Source organism: Hemiscyllium ocellatum, chromosome 38 (assembly GCF_020745735.1).
Source record: "Hemiscyllium ocellatum isolate sHemOce1 chromosome 38, sHemOce1.pat.X.cur, whole genome shotgun sequence".
Lineage (NCBI taxonomy): Eukaryota > Metazoa > Chordata > Chondrichthyes > Orectolobiformes > Hemiscylliidae > Hemiscyllium > Hemiscyllium ocellatum.
The window spans coordinates 30,561,558-30,576,541 of NC_083438.1; the positions used below are offsets into that span (position 1 = coordinate 30,561,558).

General features: G+C 46.0%; 1 protein-coding gene across 1 annotated transcript in view; it reads left to right on the top strand.

Annotated features, from left to right (window-relative positions):
• The first annotated feature begins 294 nt into the window (after positions 1-294).
• The window catches only part of LOC132833913 (sialic acid-binding Ig-like lectin 10), a 57,193-nt gene continuing 42,503 nt past the window's right edge, over positions 295-14,984 (top strand). Inside the window, exons 1-3 of the mRNA XM_060852573.1 lie at positions 295-377; positions 2,669-2,736; positions 11,694-12,059. Of these exons, the coding sequence (XP_060708556.1) occupies positions 2,697-2,736; positions 11,694-12,059 (406 nt within the window). The 5' untranslated portion in view covers positions 295-377; positions 2,669-2,696. The remainder of the gene's footprint in view (positions 378-2,668; positions 2,737-11,693; positions 12,060-14,984) is intronic.

Here is a 14,984-nt window from a genome sequence, read left to right on the forward strand (position 1 = left end):
ATAACATTGTAGCAGGATTTTATTATTTTGCATTTCTGTTATTTATTCTTCTCATTGTTAATGCATGATCAACCTGGATCATGGTAATCAGACTGGGGAGCGTAGCAATTGAACTTCCACGACTGTGCTACGTTCCACCTTGAGACCAGGTTAGATACTACATGTGAACAACTGTCCAGTTTGGAGTTCAATTCAAGTTTGCTTATACTGCAGACTATCAGGGAATTTATCACTGGCGTCTTACTTCCTCATTTTGACTCAGTGTGTCAGCTCTTTCTAATTAAAAACGCAGATGGAACAGCGCAGGAATATGCCATTCCGCCCGAACAGAGCATCTCGGCACTTGGTCCCTGGGCGAACTGTCAGGCAGGTCCTGGGTAAGTAACAGAACAGCTGAAAATGTGTTGCTGCTTAAAGCACAGCAGGTTAAGCAGCATCCAAGGAATAGGAAATTCGACGTTTCAGGCATAAGCCCTTCATCAGGAATGAGGAGAGTGTGCCAAGCAGGCTAAGATAAAAGGTAGGGAGGAGGGACTTGGGGGAGGGGCGATGGAGATGTGATAGGTGGAAGGAGGTCAAGGTGAGGGTGATAGGCCGGAGTGGGGTGGGGGCGGAGAGGTCAGGAAGAAGATTGCAGGTTAGGAGGGCGGTGCTGAGTTGAGGGAACCGACTGAGACAAGGTGGGGGGAGGGGAAATGAGGAAACTGGAGAAATCTGAGTTCATTCTTTGTGGTTGGAGGGTTCCCAGGCGGAAGATGAGGCGTTCCTCCTCCAGCTGTCATGTTGTTATGTTCTGCCGGTGGAGGAGTCCAAGGACCTGCATGTCCTCGGTGGAGTGGGAGGGAGAGTTAAAGTGTTGAGCCACGGGGTGGTTGGGTTGGTTGGTCCGGGCGTCCCTGAGGTGTTCTCTGAAGTGTTCCGCAAGTAAGCGGCCCGTCTCCCCAATATAGTGGAGGCCACATCGGGTGCAGCGGATGCAATAGATGATGTGTGTGTGGAGGTACAGGTGAACTTGTGGCGGATATGGAAGGATCCCTTGGGGCCTTGGAGGGAAGTGAGGGAGGAGGTGTGGGTGCAAGTTTTACATTTCCTGCGGTTGCAGGGGAAGGTGCCGGGAGTGGAGGTTGGGTTGGTGGGGGGTGTGACCTGACGAGGGAGTCACGAAGGGAGTGGTCTTTGCGGAACACTGATAGGGGAGGGGAGGGAAATATATCCCTGGTGGTGGGGTCCGTTTGGAGGTGGCGGAAATGACGGCGGATGATACGTTGTATACGGAGGTTGGTGGGATGGTAGGTGAGAACCAGTGGGGTTCTGTCTTGGTGGCGGTTGGAGGAGCGGGGCTCAAGGGCGGAGGAGCGGGAAGTGGAGGAGATGCGGTGGAGGGCATCGTCGATCACGTCTGGGGGGAATCCTTGAAGAAGGAGGCCATCTGGGCTGTGTGGTGTTGGAACTGGTCCTCCTGGGAGCAGATGCGGCGGAGACGAAGGAATTGGGAATATGGGATGGAGTTTTTACAGGGGGCAGGGTGGACACAGACATCTACTATAACCCTTCCTAGACCTTTCCATTTCTATCTCGGGCGACCGACTCAACACAGACATCTACTATACTCATTTTGTACCCGTAAGTAACAGAACAGTCAGAATTAATTTCAATGATCACTATCAACCTTTGTTGGTGTTGCCAATTGTTAAAGGTATCATTTCATTGAAGGCAGCTCAGAGAAGATTCACCAGGATGATTCCAGGTGTGGAGGGACTGTCTTATGAGCAAAGACTAAACAGGTTGGGATTTTACTCATTGGAATTGGCGAAGAATGAGAGGTGATCTGATTGAATCATACAGGCGTCTTAAGGGGTTTGACAGGGTAAATTCTGAGTGGATGTTTACCCTCATGGGAGAGTCCAGGACCAGAGGGCACAGGCTCAGGATAAAAGGGCACAAAATCAAATTCCGATAAGGAGGAATTTCTTCTGTCAGCAGGCTGTGAGTCTTTGGGGGATGTGGGGGCAGGGTCATTGTATACATCAAAGGCTGAAATAGATTAGATTACTTACAGTGTGGAAACAGGCCCTTCGGCCCAACAAGTCCACACCGACCCGCCGAAGCGCAACCCACCCATACCCCTACATTTACCCCTTACCTAACACTACGGGCAATTTAGCATGGCTAATTCACCTGACCCGCACATCTTTGTGACTGTGGGAGGAAACTGGAGCACCCGGAGGAAACCCACGCAGACATGGGGAGAACGTGCAAACTCCACACAGTCTGTCGCCTGAGTCGGGAATTGAACCCGGGTCTCAGGCGCTGTGAGGCAGCAGTGCTAACCACTGTGCCACCGTACCGCCCATAATTCTTGATCATTAGAGGAATCAAGGGTGACAGACAAGACACAGGAAGGGGAACATGAGAAATGTTGGATCAATCATGAGCTAATTGAATGATGAAACAGGCTCGAGGAGGCAAATAGCCTACGCCTGTTCCTATTTCTTGCGGACGTAATTTTAAAAACAGATTCCAGTGACTCTGTTTCGCACCAGTTCTACTTGCAAATAACACCTGGGCATCCAGCTCATGCCTGTGAGGGCATTGTCTGAAAGCAGTTCCGATCCCTCAGGAGCTGTGGAAAAAGCGGTGAAATCTGAATAACATCTTTCTATTTCAGAAGCTGATAAAATACCTGGGAGCGGACAATGATTGGGAAATCTTACATCTTGCTGTTGCTTCTTCAAGGTAATGCCCTCGTCAGCTCGGACAGATGTATGCTTCAGAGGTTTGTAGAAGACCATTCTTATTGAGTTTTGGTTGGGGAACCAATTCAGCAGTGAGCCAGAGTACAAGCCCATACTATGGTAGGTTCACCCATCACCATTGTGCTCACTGATATGCCCTGGCTCCCAGTCTGATAGCAGCATTGGAGGGGGAGAAAGATCTCAGACGGACTAAGGGTTGGTTGAGGTTACAAAGGAGAGTGGAGGATTTGGCAATAGAAGGCGAGAATCATAAAACTGAGATACTGACACCCAAGGCATTAATGTAGGTCAGAGCGTGTGGGATGAGAAGGACATTTGAGAAGCGCGGATAAAAACTGAAGGGTGATGTGGGTTTTGATGCCAGGTCTTTGATAGCCACGGGTCGACTTTTGTGCCTGTTACTGATTTTAGTCCCAACGTCCTGCAGCAGCTCCTGGGATAGACAAGATACGAGTTATCCTGATGACCTCTGCTCTGTGTAAATTTCACAGACTCTGCAGCTGCAGAGGAAATGGTTTAGTCACCGACTGAGAGGACAATGGGATCAGATTGCAGAGGAAGTTTGAAAAGCAGGAATGGAAGGGATATTGGCAAGGGAAACACTTTCAAGGCTGTGGGAGAAAGAGTAGATCTTGGGGACTAATTTAAGTGGGCTGACCCGGGAACAGTGGATGGAATAGTCTCTATCTGTGCTGTATAATTCTGCAATGCAATGATTTAAGCTCCTTACCAACAACGGCTCACTTTCCTGCTGAAGTCATAGTTGTTCCAGATGGACAGGAAACAATTGGCTTCTGGTATCGGCCTTCTGCACGTGGCCCAGTTCCGTTTGAAGCACAAAGACTATGAGATCATCTGTAAAAGCCTTGCATCAATTAGAGAGACAACTTTGCCACATGCAGAGCTCAGGCCAGAGTGTTTCATAGTATCTGCTGCAGTAGGGTCAGTGCTGAGCCTGGAGACAAGTCAGTCTCCAATTCTGCATCAGAATCAACACTACAGCAATGTGAGGTTTGGAACAGATGTAATCCCTTCAACACTGAGCATCCAAAGGCAGTGCGTAGTCATTGATAACCAAAAGAAATCCCACAGATAAAGGATATCCAAAGAGATCCTGGAAACAATAATGATGCAAAGAGTATCCCCAGATAATGGGGATTCAAATAGATCCCTAAGACAACAGAGTTCCAAATACACTCCTCAGACAATGGAGACTCAGAGAAATCCCTTAGGCAATAAGGATCCAAAGAGATTCTTGAACAATGAGGATCTAAAGAGATTCCTCGGACAATGAGGATCCAAAGCGATTCTTGGACAATGAGGATCTAAAGAGATTCCTTGGACAACGAGGATCCAAAGTGAATCCTAATAGCCATCAAATTGAGAGCAATGACTTCCAAGGAGTCATAGAACATTACGGCATGGAAACAGGCCCTTCAGCCCAAACTGGTTCATGCTAACTCAGCTTGTTCTAATTGCCACATTTGGTTCCTCTCCCTTTAAACCCTTCCCATCCATGTATCTATCCAAATGTTTTTAAATGTTGCTATTGTGTCTGCCTCAAACACTTTCTCTGGCAGTTCATTCCATTTATGCACTACTCTCTGCATACATGGAACCCTCAGTAGATTCATTCGATGGCTGCAAGAGAGAGAAGGAGGGAGAAACAACAGAGAGTGAATACGAAATGGCTTGGGTCTGAGTGGCATGGAGGGAAGCTTGCAGTTGGTAGTGTTTCCTTGTATCTGCTGCCCTTGTCCTTTTAGATAGAGATAGTTGTGGGTCTGGAAGGCACTGTCTGAGGATCGCTGGTGAATTTCTTCAGTGTATCTTGCCGACAGCACACACTGCTGCTACTGAGCTTGAGTACTGCAGGGGGTGGACCTGCCATTTAAGACTGAAACGAGGAAACACTTTCAGTTTTTGGCAATCTCCTCAACTGAGAGTCATGGCAGATGGGTCATTCCATATATTCAATGCTGAGAGATGGAGATCTTTGATTTGCAAGGAAGTAAAGGTGTTAGACAGGGCAAGCAGGAAAGTGGAGTTCAGTTCACAACTTATTGCTTAGTGGTTCAGGTTGGAGGGGCCAATGGCTATCCTGCTCATAATTCTTAGGACGTTTAAGCAGAAAGTATTGGAGAAACTGAACAGATCCACTCCTCTCTGTGGAGAGTGATACAGAGTTTACATTTCATATCCAATATGAATCTTCCTCAGAAATCCTATTATTTGGGATCTTGACTTATACAACCTTCTCTCTCTTTCACAAATGTGTAAATGCCCCGATGACAGTTGATGAACACTGAGAAACTGTGTTGCTCAGCACCATTAGATGTTCCCCAGATCGGCACTTTTCTGTTCATGGTCAGTTGTAATTTCGGAGAAGAGGAAACTCAACTGTATAGAGGAACTTATGCTATTTAAAATTAAAATCGAAACCTTCTTTGAGACTATTAATCATCTCCATGGGGTGAAATTGTTCTGATTGGATTGGAACTGGGATATGATTGTGTATACATTCCATTAATAGAGAATCCTTCATCGCATTTGAAACATTTGGTGGAGCAGCAGTCAGTATTGAGACAGATAGAGACATAGTAACAGAGATGTGCAGCATGAAAACAGACCCTTCGGTCCAACTCATCCATGCTGACCAGATATTCTAACCTAATTTAATCCCACTTGTTAGCACCTGGCCCAGAACCCTCCAAACCTTTCCAAATCATATACCCATCCAAATGCCTTTTAAATGTTACAATTGTACCAGCCTCCACCACTTCCTCTGGCAGTTCATTCCATACACGTACCACCCTCTGCATGAAAAAGTTGCCCCTTGGATCTCTTTTATATCTTTCCCCTCTCACCCTAAACCTATGCCCTGTAGTTCTTGACTCCCCCACCCCAGGGAAAAGACTTTATCTATTTACCCTATCCATGCCCCATTGTTTTATAAACCTCTATAAGGTCACCCCTCAGCCCCTGATACTCTGGGGAAAACAGCCCCAGCCTATTCAATCTCTCCCTATAGCTCAAATCCTCCTACCCTGGCAACATCCTTGTAAATCTTTTCTGAACCCTTTCAAGTTTCACAACATCCTTCCGATAGGAAGGACACCAGAATTGCACACAATATTCCAAAAGTGGCCTAATCAATGTCCTCTACAGCTGCAACAATACCTCCCAACTCCTGTACTCAATACTCTGACCAGTAAAGGGAGGCATACCCAACACCTTCTTGACTACCCTATCTACCTGTGACTCTACTTTCAAGGAGCTATGAACCTGTTCAGCAACACTCCCTAGGACCTTACCATTAAGTGTATAAGTCCTGCTAAGATTTACTTCCCCAAAATGCAGCATCTAGCATTTATCTAAATGTGAGATTATAAGATAACATTGATGAATTTGCAGACTGAGCAGAAAATTGGCCAATGCAGATCAATATAGACCAATGAAAAGTCCTACATTTTAAACGGCGTCAAAGAGAGACACTTCGTTGAAACTTTTCATCTTGTGCTCATTGGGGCAGACTCAAGAATGGCAAATTTCAGAGGGAACTATGTATATGAGAAAAAAAGAGCTGATTGGAGTTGGCAAGTAAATAATCAGATAGGAGAAAGTGAGGGCTGCAGATGCTAGAGATCAGACAGCGCATCATCCTCCGCTATTTCCGAAACGTACAAACAGACCCCACCACCAGGGATATATTTCTCTCCCCACCCCTCTCTGCGTTCTGGAGACACCATTCCCTCCATGACTCACTTGTTAGGTCCACACCCCCTAGCAACCCACCCTCCACTCCCAGCACATTCCCTTGCCACTGCAAGAAGTGCAAAACCCGTGCCCACACATTCTCTCTCACCTCTGTCCATGGCCCCAAAGGATCCTTCCACATCTGGTAGAGATTTATCTGTACTTCCACACGCGTCATCTACTGTGTCCGTTGCTCTTGATGTGGTCTCCGCTACATTGGGGAGACAGGATGCCAACTTGCGAAACATTTCAGAGAACATCTCTGGGACACACACACTAAGCAACCCCACCACCCCGTGGCTGAATGCTTTAATTCTCCCCCCCACTCCGCTAAGGTCATGCAAGTCCTGGGACCCCTCCACCGTCAAACTCTAGCTAACTGACTCCTGGAGGAAGAATACCTCATCTTCTGCCTTGGGACCCTCCAACCACCTGGGATCAATGTGGATTTCACCAATTTCCTCCTTTCCCCTCCCCACCTTATCCCAGATCTTACCCTCCAACTCAGCACCACCATCTTGAACAGTCCTATCTGTCCATCTTCCTTCTCACCTATCTGCTCCACCCTCCTCTCAGACCACAACCTTCATCTACCTATCCCATTCCCAGCTACCTTGCCCCCCTACTCCCTCCCATTTATCTCTCAGCCACCTTGGGCCACCCCCTCATTCCTGATAAAGGGTTTATGCCCGAAATGTCGTCTCTCCTGCTTCTCGGGTGCTGCTTGATTGGCTGTGCTTTTCCAGCACCACACTCTCCAATGAAGTAAATAATCAGAGTCGTTTCGTTTGGTTTTTTTTCCAAATTAAACAGAAACTTGTTCCCCGTTACTCTCCTTGGCAATTGTCAATAGGCATTCACATGCATTCAGGAATACTTTCTCTTGCTGTACAAATTATTTAACCTTTGAAACTTGCTTTTATTGAGTCTGTTCTACTGAGTGTAACATGAAAAGCTTTGAAAGCCATCTCTCCCTTTTCAGCAATATTCAGGTTCAATCCCACTGAGCAACTGTTCGTACGTATTGGCAGGAAAGCCATGGCCTAGAACGTCAGGGTTCAGCCTAATAATGGGCGAAAGTGAGGACTGCAGATGCTGAAGATTAGAGTCGAGAGTGTGGTGCTGGAAAAGCACAGCAGGTCAGGCAGCATCCGAGGAGCAGGAGAATCGATGGTTCGGGTGTAAGCCCTTCATCAGGAAGAGTTCACTTCAGAAGTTTGAAAAGTCCCTCTCCGCAGGAGAATCAGTTTTCAATACCACAGAAGCATAGAAGAGTGACAGCACGGCAGGAGGCCATTCGGCCCATCATGCTAGTATCAGCTCTTCAAATGCATCATTACCTGGTGCCTCAGTTGAACCTGTCCCCACCACATTTCCTGGCAGTGGATTGACGCTCTCACATCACCCATGCTTCATCTGCACATCCCTTTACATCTCCACCCATCTTGTTCCTGTTTCTTTATGAGTGGAGAAAGTGAGGTCTGCAGATGCTGGAGATCAGAGCTGAAAATGTGTTGCTGGAAGAGCGCAGCAGGTCAGGCTGCATCCAAGGAACAGGAGAATCGACGTTTGGGCATAAGCCCTTCTTCAGGAATGAGGGCTTATGCCTGAAATGTCGAATCTCCTGTTCCTTGGATGCTCTTCCAGCAACACATTTTCAGCTCTTTATGAGTGGGAACAGTTCTTCCGATCTCCTCAGTCCAGCCTCCTCATGATTTTGGAGAGATGACCTTATTCAAAAACACAACATTGTTCAGGGACTTCACAGAGTAGGCACAGACAGGGTATATCCGTTTGTGGGAGAGTCGAGGAACAGGAGGCCACAAACTCAGAACAAAACGTCGCACATTTAAGTCTGAGATGAAGAGGAATTTCTTCTCTGAGATTCACGAATCTGCAGACCTCTTCTACTGCAGAGTGTTGTCGAAACTGGGTCATCATTAAGTATATTCAAGGATGAGGTAGACAGTTCCTTAATCAGTAAGGGGATCAAAGTTCGTGCAGAAAAGGCAGGAAAGTGGAATTGAGGATTATCAGTTCAGCCATGAACTGACTGAAAACTCGTTGAAAATTCAATATGCCATATTGCCTCTATCTTTATTTAGATTAGATTAGATTACTTACAGTGTGGAAACAGGCCCTTCGAACCAACAAGTCCACACCGACCCGCCGAAGCGCAATCCACCCATCCCCCTACATTTCACCCCTTACCTAACACTACAGGCAATTTAGCATTGCCAATTCACCTGACCTGCACATCTTTGGACTGTGGGAGGAAACCGGAGCACCTGGAGGAAACCCACGCAGACACAGGGAGAACGTACAAACTCCACACAGTCAGTCGCCTGAGGCGGTAATTGAACCCGGGTCTCTGGCGCTGTGAGGCAGCAGTGCTAACCACTGTGCCACCGTGCCGCCCAATGTATCTTCTCCTACATAGGATGGAATCATCAAATCCCTACAGTGTAGGGATAGACCACTTGGCCCAACAAGTCCACACCAATCCTCTGAAGAGTAACCCATCCAGACCCATTCCCCTACCCTATATTTACCCCTGACGAATGCACCTAAGCTGAACATTATGAGACAATTTAGTGTGGCCAATTCACATAACCTGCACACCTTTGGACTGTGGAAGGAAACTGGAGTACCCAGAGGAAACCCACCCAGATACAGGGAAAGTCCACACAGGCAGTCACCTGAAGGCTGGAATCAAACCCTGGTCCCTGGCGCTGTGAGGCAGCAGTGCTAACCACTGAGCCACCATGCCGCATGGTGATCTTATGGACGTCCTGCTAAATTTCTGTTGAAAGTCGGTGAAACCACACTAAGTTTCCTTCACCACCTTATAAAGAGGATATTGAGGGGTTGGAGATGTGTCAAGGAGATTGACAAAGATAATCCCAGCCATGTGAGGGTTTACTCATCAGGAAATTATTGCCAATCAGGATGTCTTCTCTTTTGGAAGAAAGAAGGCTGAGGGATGACTGTATAGATGTTGACCAAGTTTTGAATGTTTTAGATTGAGTGGACCAAGGGAAAAATATTTCATTTTGTGGGAAAGAGCATAACTTTGGCCAATAATAAAAGGCAGACACCAAGAAATCCAATGAGGAATTTGAGAGAAACAGCGAGTCGGGGGAATGTGGGGCTCGATCCTGCAGAGAGTGGGATGAGATAGTGGGACTCACTCCAACTGGGAGTCAGGAAGAGACTGTGGGACTCACACCCATAGTGAAGAGGGGGGAAAGAATGTGGGACTCACTCCCACAGACAACAATTGAGGTGAATCGTGTTGATGTATTGAATGGGAACACTGGATAAACACATGAGGGAGAAGGGAATAGAGCGTTCTGATGGGAGGCTCAAGTGCAGCATTAACAGCAGCATGGATGCGTTGACCCAAAGGACCTGTTCTCTGTCTTGTATCCTTTCCCATGGATTCACAATTATCTGTAATTCTTGCTCTTTCTGGTCTGTCTCATCGTTGTCAATAACTTTGTCCTCTAACAGTTCTAGAAGTTTTTGCCTGCTTCCTGAATCCCACAATTAAATTTGTCTTCAACATAACACCATCATGTTACAGATATTAAACTGTATCAATACATGAGACGAGGCATCTGTAATGCCTAAACCATCTGAAAAGGAATTCTTCAAACAAAAATGTTGAAGAATCACTGGCTTTGACAATGAAGATCCAGGAAGGTATCTCTAATTAGTGACTCATGCTGGTGATAAGGGTGTGAGTTCTGAGGATTCCTCATCCATCCTGCTCCTCTGTAAATCAGCAGAGATTGTATCTCCATTGGTGTGTCTTGGATGTACTGAGTTGGGTAGAAAACTGAACAGGGCTGTGAGAACTGCCAATGGACTACAGCAAAGCCTTTGATAAGGTTCCACATGGTAGGCTGTTGTAGAAAATGCAGATGCATGGAATTGAGGGTGATTTAGCAGCTTGGATTAGAAACTGGCTTTCTGAAAGAAGACAGCGAGTGGTGGTTGATGGAAAATATTCAGCCTGGAGTCCGGTTACTAGTGGGATCTGTTTTGGGACCACTGCTATTTTTCATTCTTATAAATTACTTAGATGCAGGCATAGGTGAATGGATTAGTAAATTTGCAGATAACACTAAAGTCAGTGGAGTAGTGGACAGTGTGGAAGAATGTTACAGGTTGCAGGGGGACTTTGATAAATTGCAGAATTGGGCTGAGAGATGGCAAATGGAGTTCAATGCAGTTAAATATGAGGTGATGTACTTTGGGAAGAATAACAAGAAGGCAGAGTACAGGGTCAATGGAAAGATGTGCAAAGGGATCTTGGAGTCCATGTATGTAGATCCCTGAAAGTTGCCACCCAGATGGATAGTGCTGTTAAGAAGGTATACGGTGTGTTAGGTTCCATTCGTAAAGGGATTGAGTTCTGGAGCCACAATATCATGTTGCAACTGTACAAAGTGCTAGTGCGGCCACACTTGGAATATTGTGTACAATTCTGGTCCCCATATTTTGGGAAGCATTGGAAAAGGTGCAGAGGAGATTTACTCGGACGTTGCCTGGTCTGGAGGGAAGGTCTTATGAGGAAAGGCTGACAGACTTGGGTCTGTTCCCATTGGCAAGAAGAAGACTAAGAAGGGATTTGATATAGACATACAAGATGATCAGAGGATTAGTGAGGGTAGACAGTGAAAGTCTTTTTCCTAGGATGATGACGTCAGTGTGTACGAGGAGGCATAACTACAAATTGAAGGATGATAGATTTAAGACAGATGTCAGAGGCAGGTTCTTTACGCAGAGAGTGGTAAGGGCGTGGAATTCCCTCCCTGCTAATGTAGTTAACTCAGCCACATTAGGGAGATTTAAACAATCCTTAGATAAGCACATGGATGATTTTGGGATAGTGTAGGGGGATGAGCTGAGAATAGTTCACAGGTCGGCGCAATATCGGGGGTCGAAGGGCCTGTTCTGCACTGTATTGTTCTATGCTCTATGTTTTATGTAGGATGAACCTGTCTGCTCTGTGTCCAGAGTTCCTCTCCATCTGCTGTGTACCCCTTGGGGAGTTGTGTGTTCTGTAGATGGTCCACACTGCAGCCACTGCGTACAAGTGACGGAAGGTGTGGATGTCAAGTCAAGTGGATCCACAGGCAATCCAGTGCTAAATACTGGTATTTCTCTCCACAGCTGGACTGGCACAAGAGTGGGAAGCCAATACTCCACGTGAGGTGGTGGCACAGGAAGGTTCCTGTGCACAGATTCCATGCCGCTACAGTTACCCTTCACATCTGGCAAACCTCCTGCGAATTGGAATCTGGTTTAACAACAAAAATAGGGGAACATCTTCAACAGCCTTTCACTCCAACGATCACAGTCGTGAGTTGGCACAGTTCCGCCATCGCACCCAGCTGTCTGGAGACCTGAAAGACGGAGACTGTTCCCTGATTATAAAGGGCATCACACAGGAAGATGCAGGACCCTATTATTTCAGAGTAGAATTTGACGATGTGAACAGTTACAGCTACCTTCCAGAAACCTGGCTTCAAGTTTCTGGTAAGTGCTGAATTATAATTACTCATAATCCTACTGTCAAGTCAATGGGAGAGGACAGACCATCAAGTCAGATTTGTTAGTTTTATAGCTGTGTTAACCTGGTGTTGCAGCTTTCAGGATTTCATCTGTTTGTATTGTGTTGTATTCATCTATTTGAGTATTGCAATTGTAATAGCCCCCACTCTGGCTGTTCATTCCATAAACAAACCACCCTCTGTGTAAAAAGGTTGCTTCTCAGGTCTCTTTTATATCTTTCTTCCGTTTTCACATCCTTGTAACCTCCCTCTTCCTTCCGCTCCATGGACAGTCTCGAGTTCTGTCTTCAAGTGGATACCTGTCTTTACGCATCCCATCGTTGGTGGATTGACATTCCAGTTGTCTGGAACTTGGAGGTCAGGAATTCCCTCCCCCAATGTCCCTGCCTCTCTCCTTTGATGTCCTGCCTTAAGATCTTAAGAAATTGGAATAGGAGGAGGCCATTCAGCCCCTCGTGCCTGCCCTACCATTCAGTACGATCATGGCTGATCTGACATTCCTCACATCCACTTCCTGCATTTTCCCTGTAACCCTTGACTCCTCAACTAATCAAAGATCTATCAACGTCAGCCTCAAATACACATAAGGATCTTGCCCCCAATAGCTCTCTGTGGCAAAGAGTTCTAAAGACGCTTGACCCTCCGAGAGAAGAAACTCCTCTTCATCTCAGTCTTAAATTTTAATCTTTTAATCCACGACACTGTCCTCTGGTACGAAACTCCCCCATGGAGGATAACATCTTCTCAACAGTAACCCTATCAACCCTCTTCAGAATCCTTCATGTTTCAATCAAGTCACCTGTCTTTCTTCTGAACTTCACTGAGAACAGTCCCAACCTGTTTAACCTTTGATCCTCCATTCTGGGGATCATCCAAGTGAACTTTCTCTGAACTGCCTCCAATGAAATGATATCTTTCCTTACATAAGGGGACCAAAACTGTTGACAGTACTCTGCAGGCGGTTTCCCCAGCACCTTGTCCATTTGCAGGAAGACTTCCTTACTCTTATCCTCTAAACCCTTTGAAGTAAGGGCCAATATTCCACTAGCCTTTGTTATGGACCAGGCCAGACCCCTGCAAGCCATTTCAAGAAAATAGCCTGGACCCTAACTTTGAGAGTTGTTTTAAGCAGGTGTGGAGTGGATATTCCAGGAGGAATGCAGCTGGCCCAACCACTTACTTTTAAACAAAACAGAATTTATTTGTAAAAATACCGAATGAAACACAGACAAAAGAGAACAGAATGCAGAACAACAACGTATCTGAAAACCCAACAGATAATCACAAACGAAAGGAAAAATTCTACACAGGATAGATGTCAGAGAAGGGGAGGAACAGCAAGGACCTGCTTCATTGGTTCCAGCAGCTTCACAACACTGCCTGACAGCTAAAACCAAACCTAACCAGAGAAAAGCTGAGCTGGGAGAACTGGCCACTCCCCTTTCATTGTACAAGTGTTTTCTCTTAACGTGAAGACCTTTTGCCTGAGACAGTATCTGTTAGCTATAATCAAACTGGCCCTAAAACCCTTCAAACCTAGATACCCTGGAACCTGTGTCTTTAGGATCGCCTTAGAAAAGAAAACCCAAGAACAACTTAACCTGGTTAAAAAAGCAGCATTATTACACCTTCCTGATTACCTTCTGTGTTTTGAGCACAAGTCTCTGCAAGACCTTGCGTTCAGCAGCTTTCTGCAGGTTTTTATCCTTTCAAATAAGACTCTGGTCTTTCGTTCTCCCTTCCAGAATGAACAACTTCCCATCTTCCCATGTTATTTTCCTTTTGCCAATTTTTTGTCCACTCAATTTTTTTAACCAATCAACAGCTCTCTCTAGACTGTTTGAATCTCTCTCATAACGTGCCTTTCCACTTGTTCCACTTTGACTCTTTGAGTGAGCTTTTAGTCAGCTGCCTTAATATCACTTCATATGACTCGGCATTTGTACTTTGCCTGACAATGGTCTTTTGAAATAATTTGGGATGTTTAGTACATTGAGTGTGCGATATAAACATAATTTTGGAATCCATTTTACTGATTACAAGCCCATTCTGCAAGTTAATGAAACCTTCAAATAATTGGTTCCAATCCACCTCAGCACTGACCATTTCTCAATCCAGAGTGACCTGTAAATCTGGATCTACAAGCCACTTGGTGCTAAATACGAATGTTTCTCTTCCTAGCTGGACTGTCACAGGAGTGGAAACATGATACTCCTGGAGAGGTGACAGTGCAGGAAGGTTCCTGTGCACAGATTCCTTGTCATTACAATTATCCATCATGACTAGGAAATGAACCACGCAATGGAGTCTGGTTGAACAGTGAGAACCAGAAGCCCTGGGCTCCCATAGAATTTCCCTCCAAGGATCACAATCACAAGTTGCCATGGTTACGCAATCGGATCCGGCTATCTGGAAACCTCAAAGATGGAGACTGTTCTCTGGTCATAACCAATGTCAAAGTAGAAGATGCAGGACCTTATCTTTTCAGAGTAGAATTTGAAAATGGCCCCAGTTTTAACTATTATCCTGCAACCCAGCTTCATGTTTCCAGTAAGTGCTGTGTTATAATTGCTCAATAGTTCGCATCCAACACTCAATGGGAAACAACATAAATTAGATTAGATTGCTTACAGTGTGGAAACAGGCCCTTCGGCCCAACAAGTCCACACTGACCCGGCGAAGAGCAACCCACCCATACCCCTACATTTACCCCTTACCTAACACTACAGGCAATTTAGCATGGCCAATTCACCTGACCCACAGTCCAAAGATGAGGAAACCGGAGCACCCGGAGGAAACCCACGCAGACATGGGGAGAACGTGCAAACTCCACACAGTCAGTCGCCTGAGTCAGGAATTGAACCCGGGTCTCAGGCACTGTGAGGCAGCA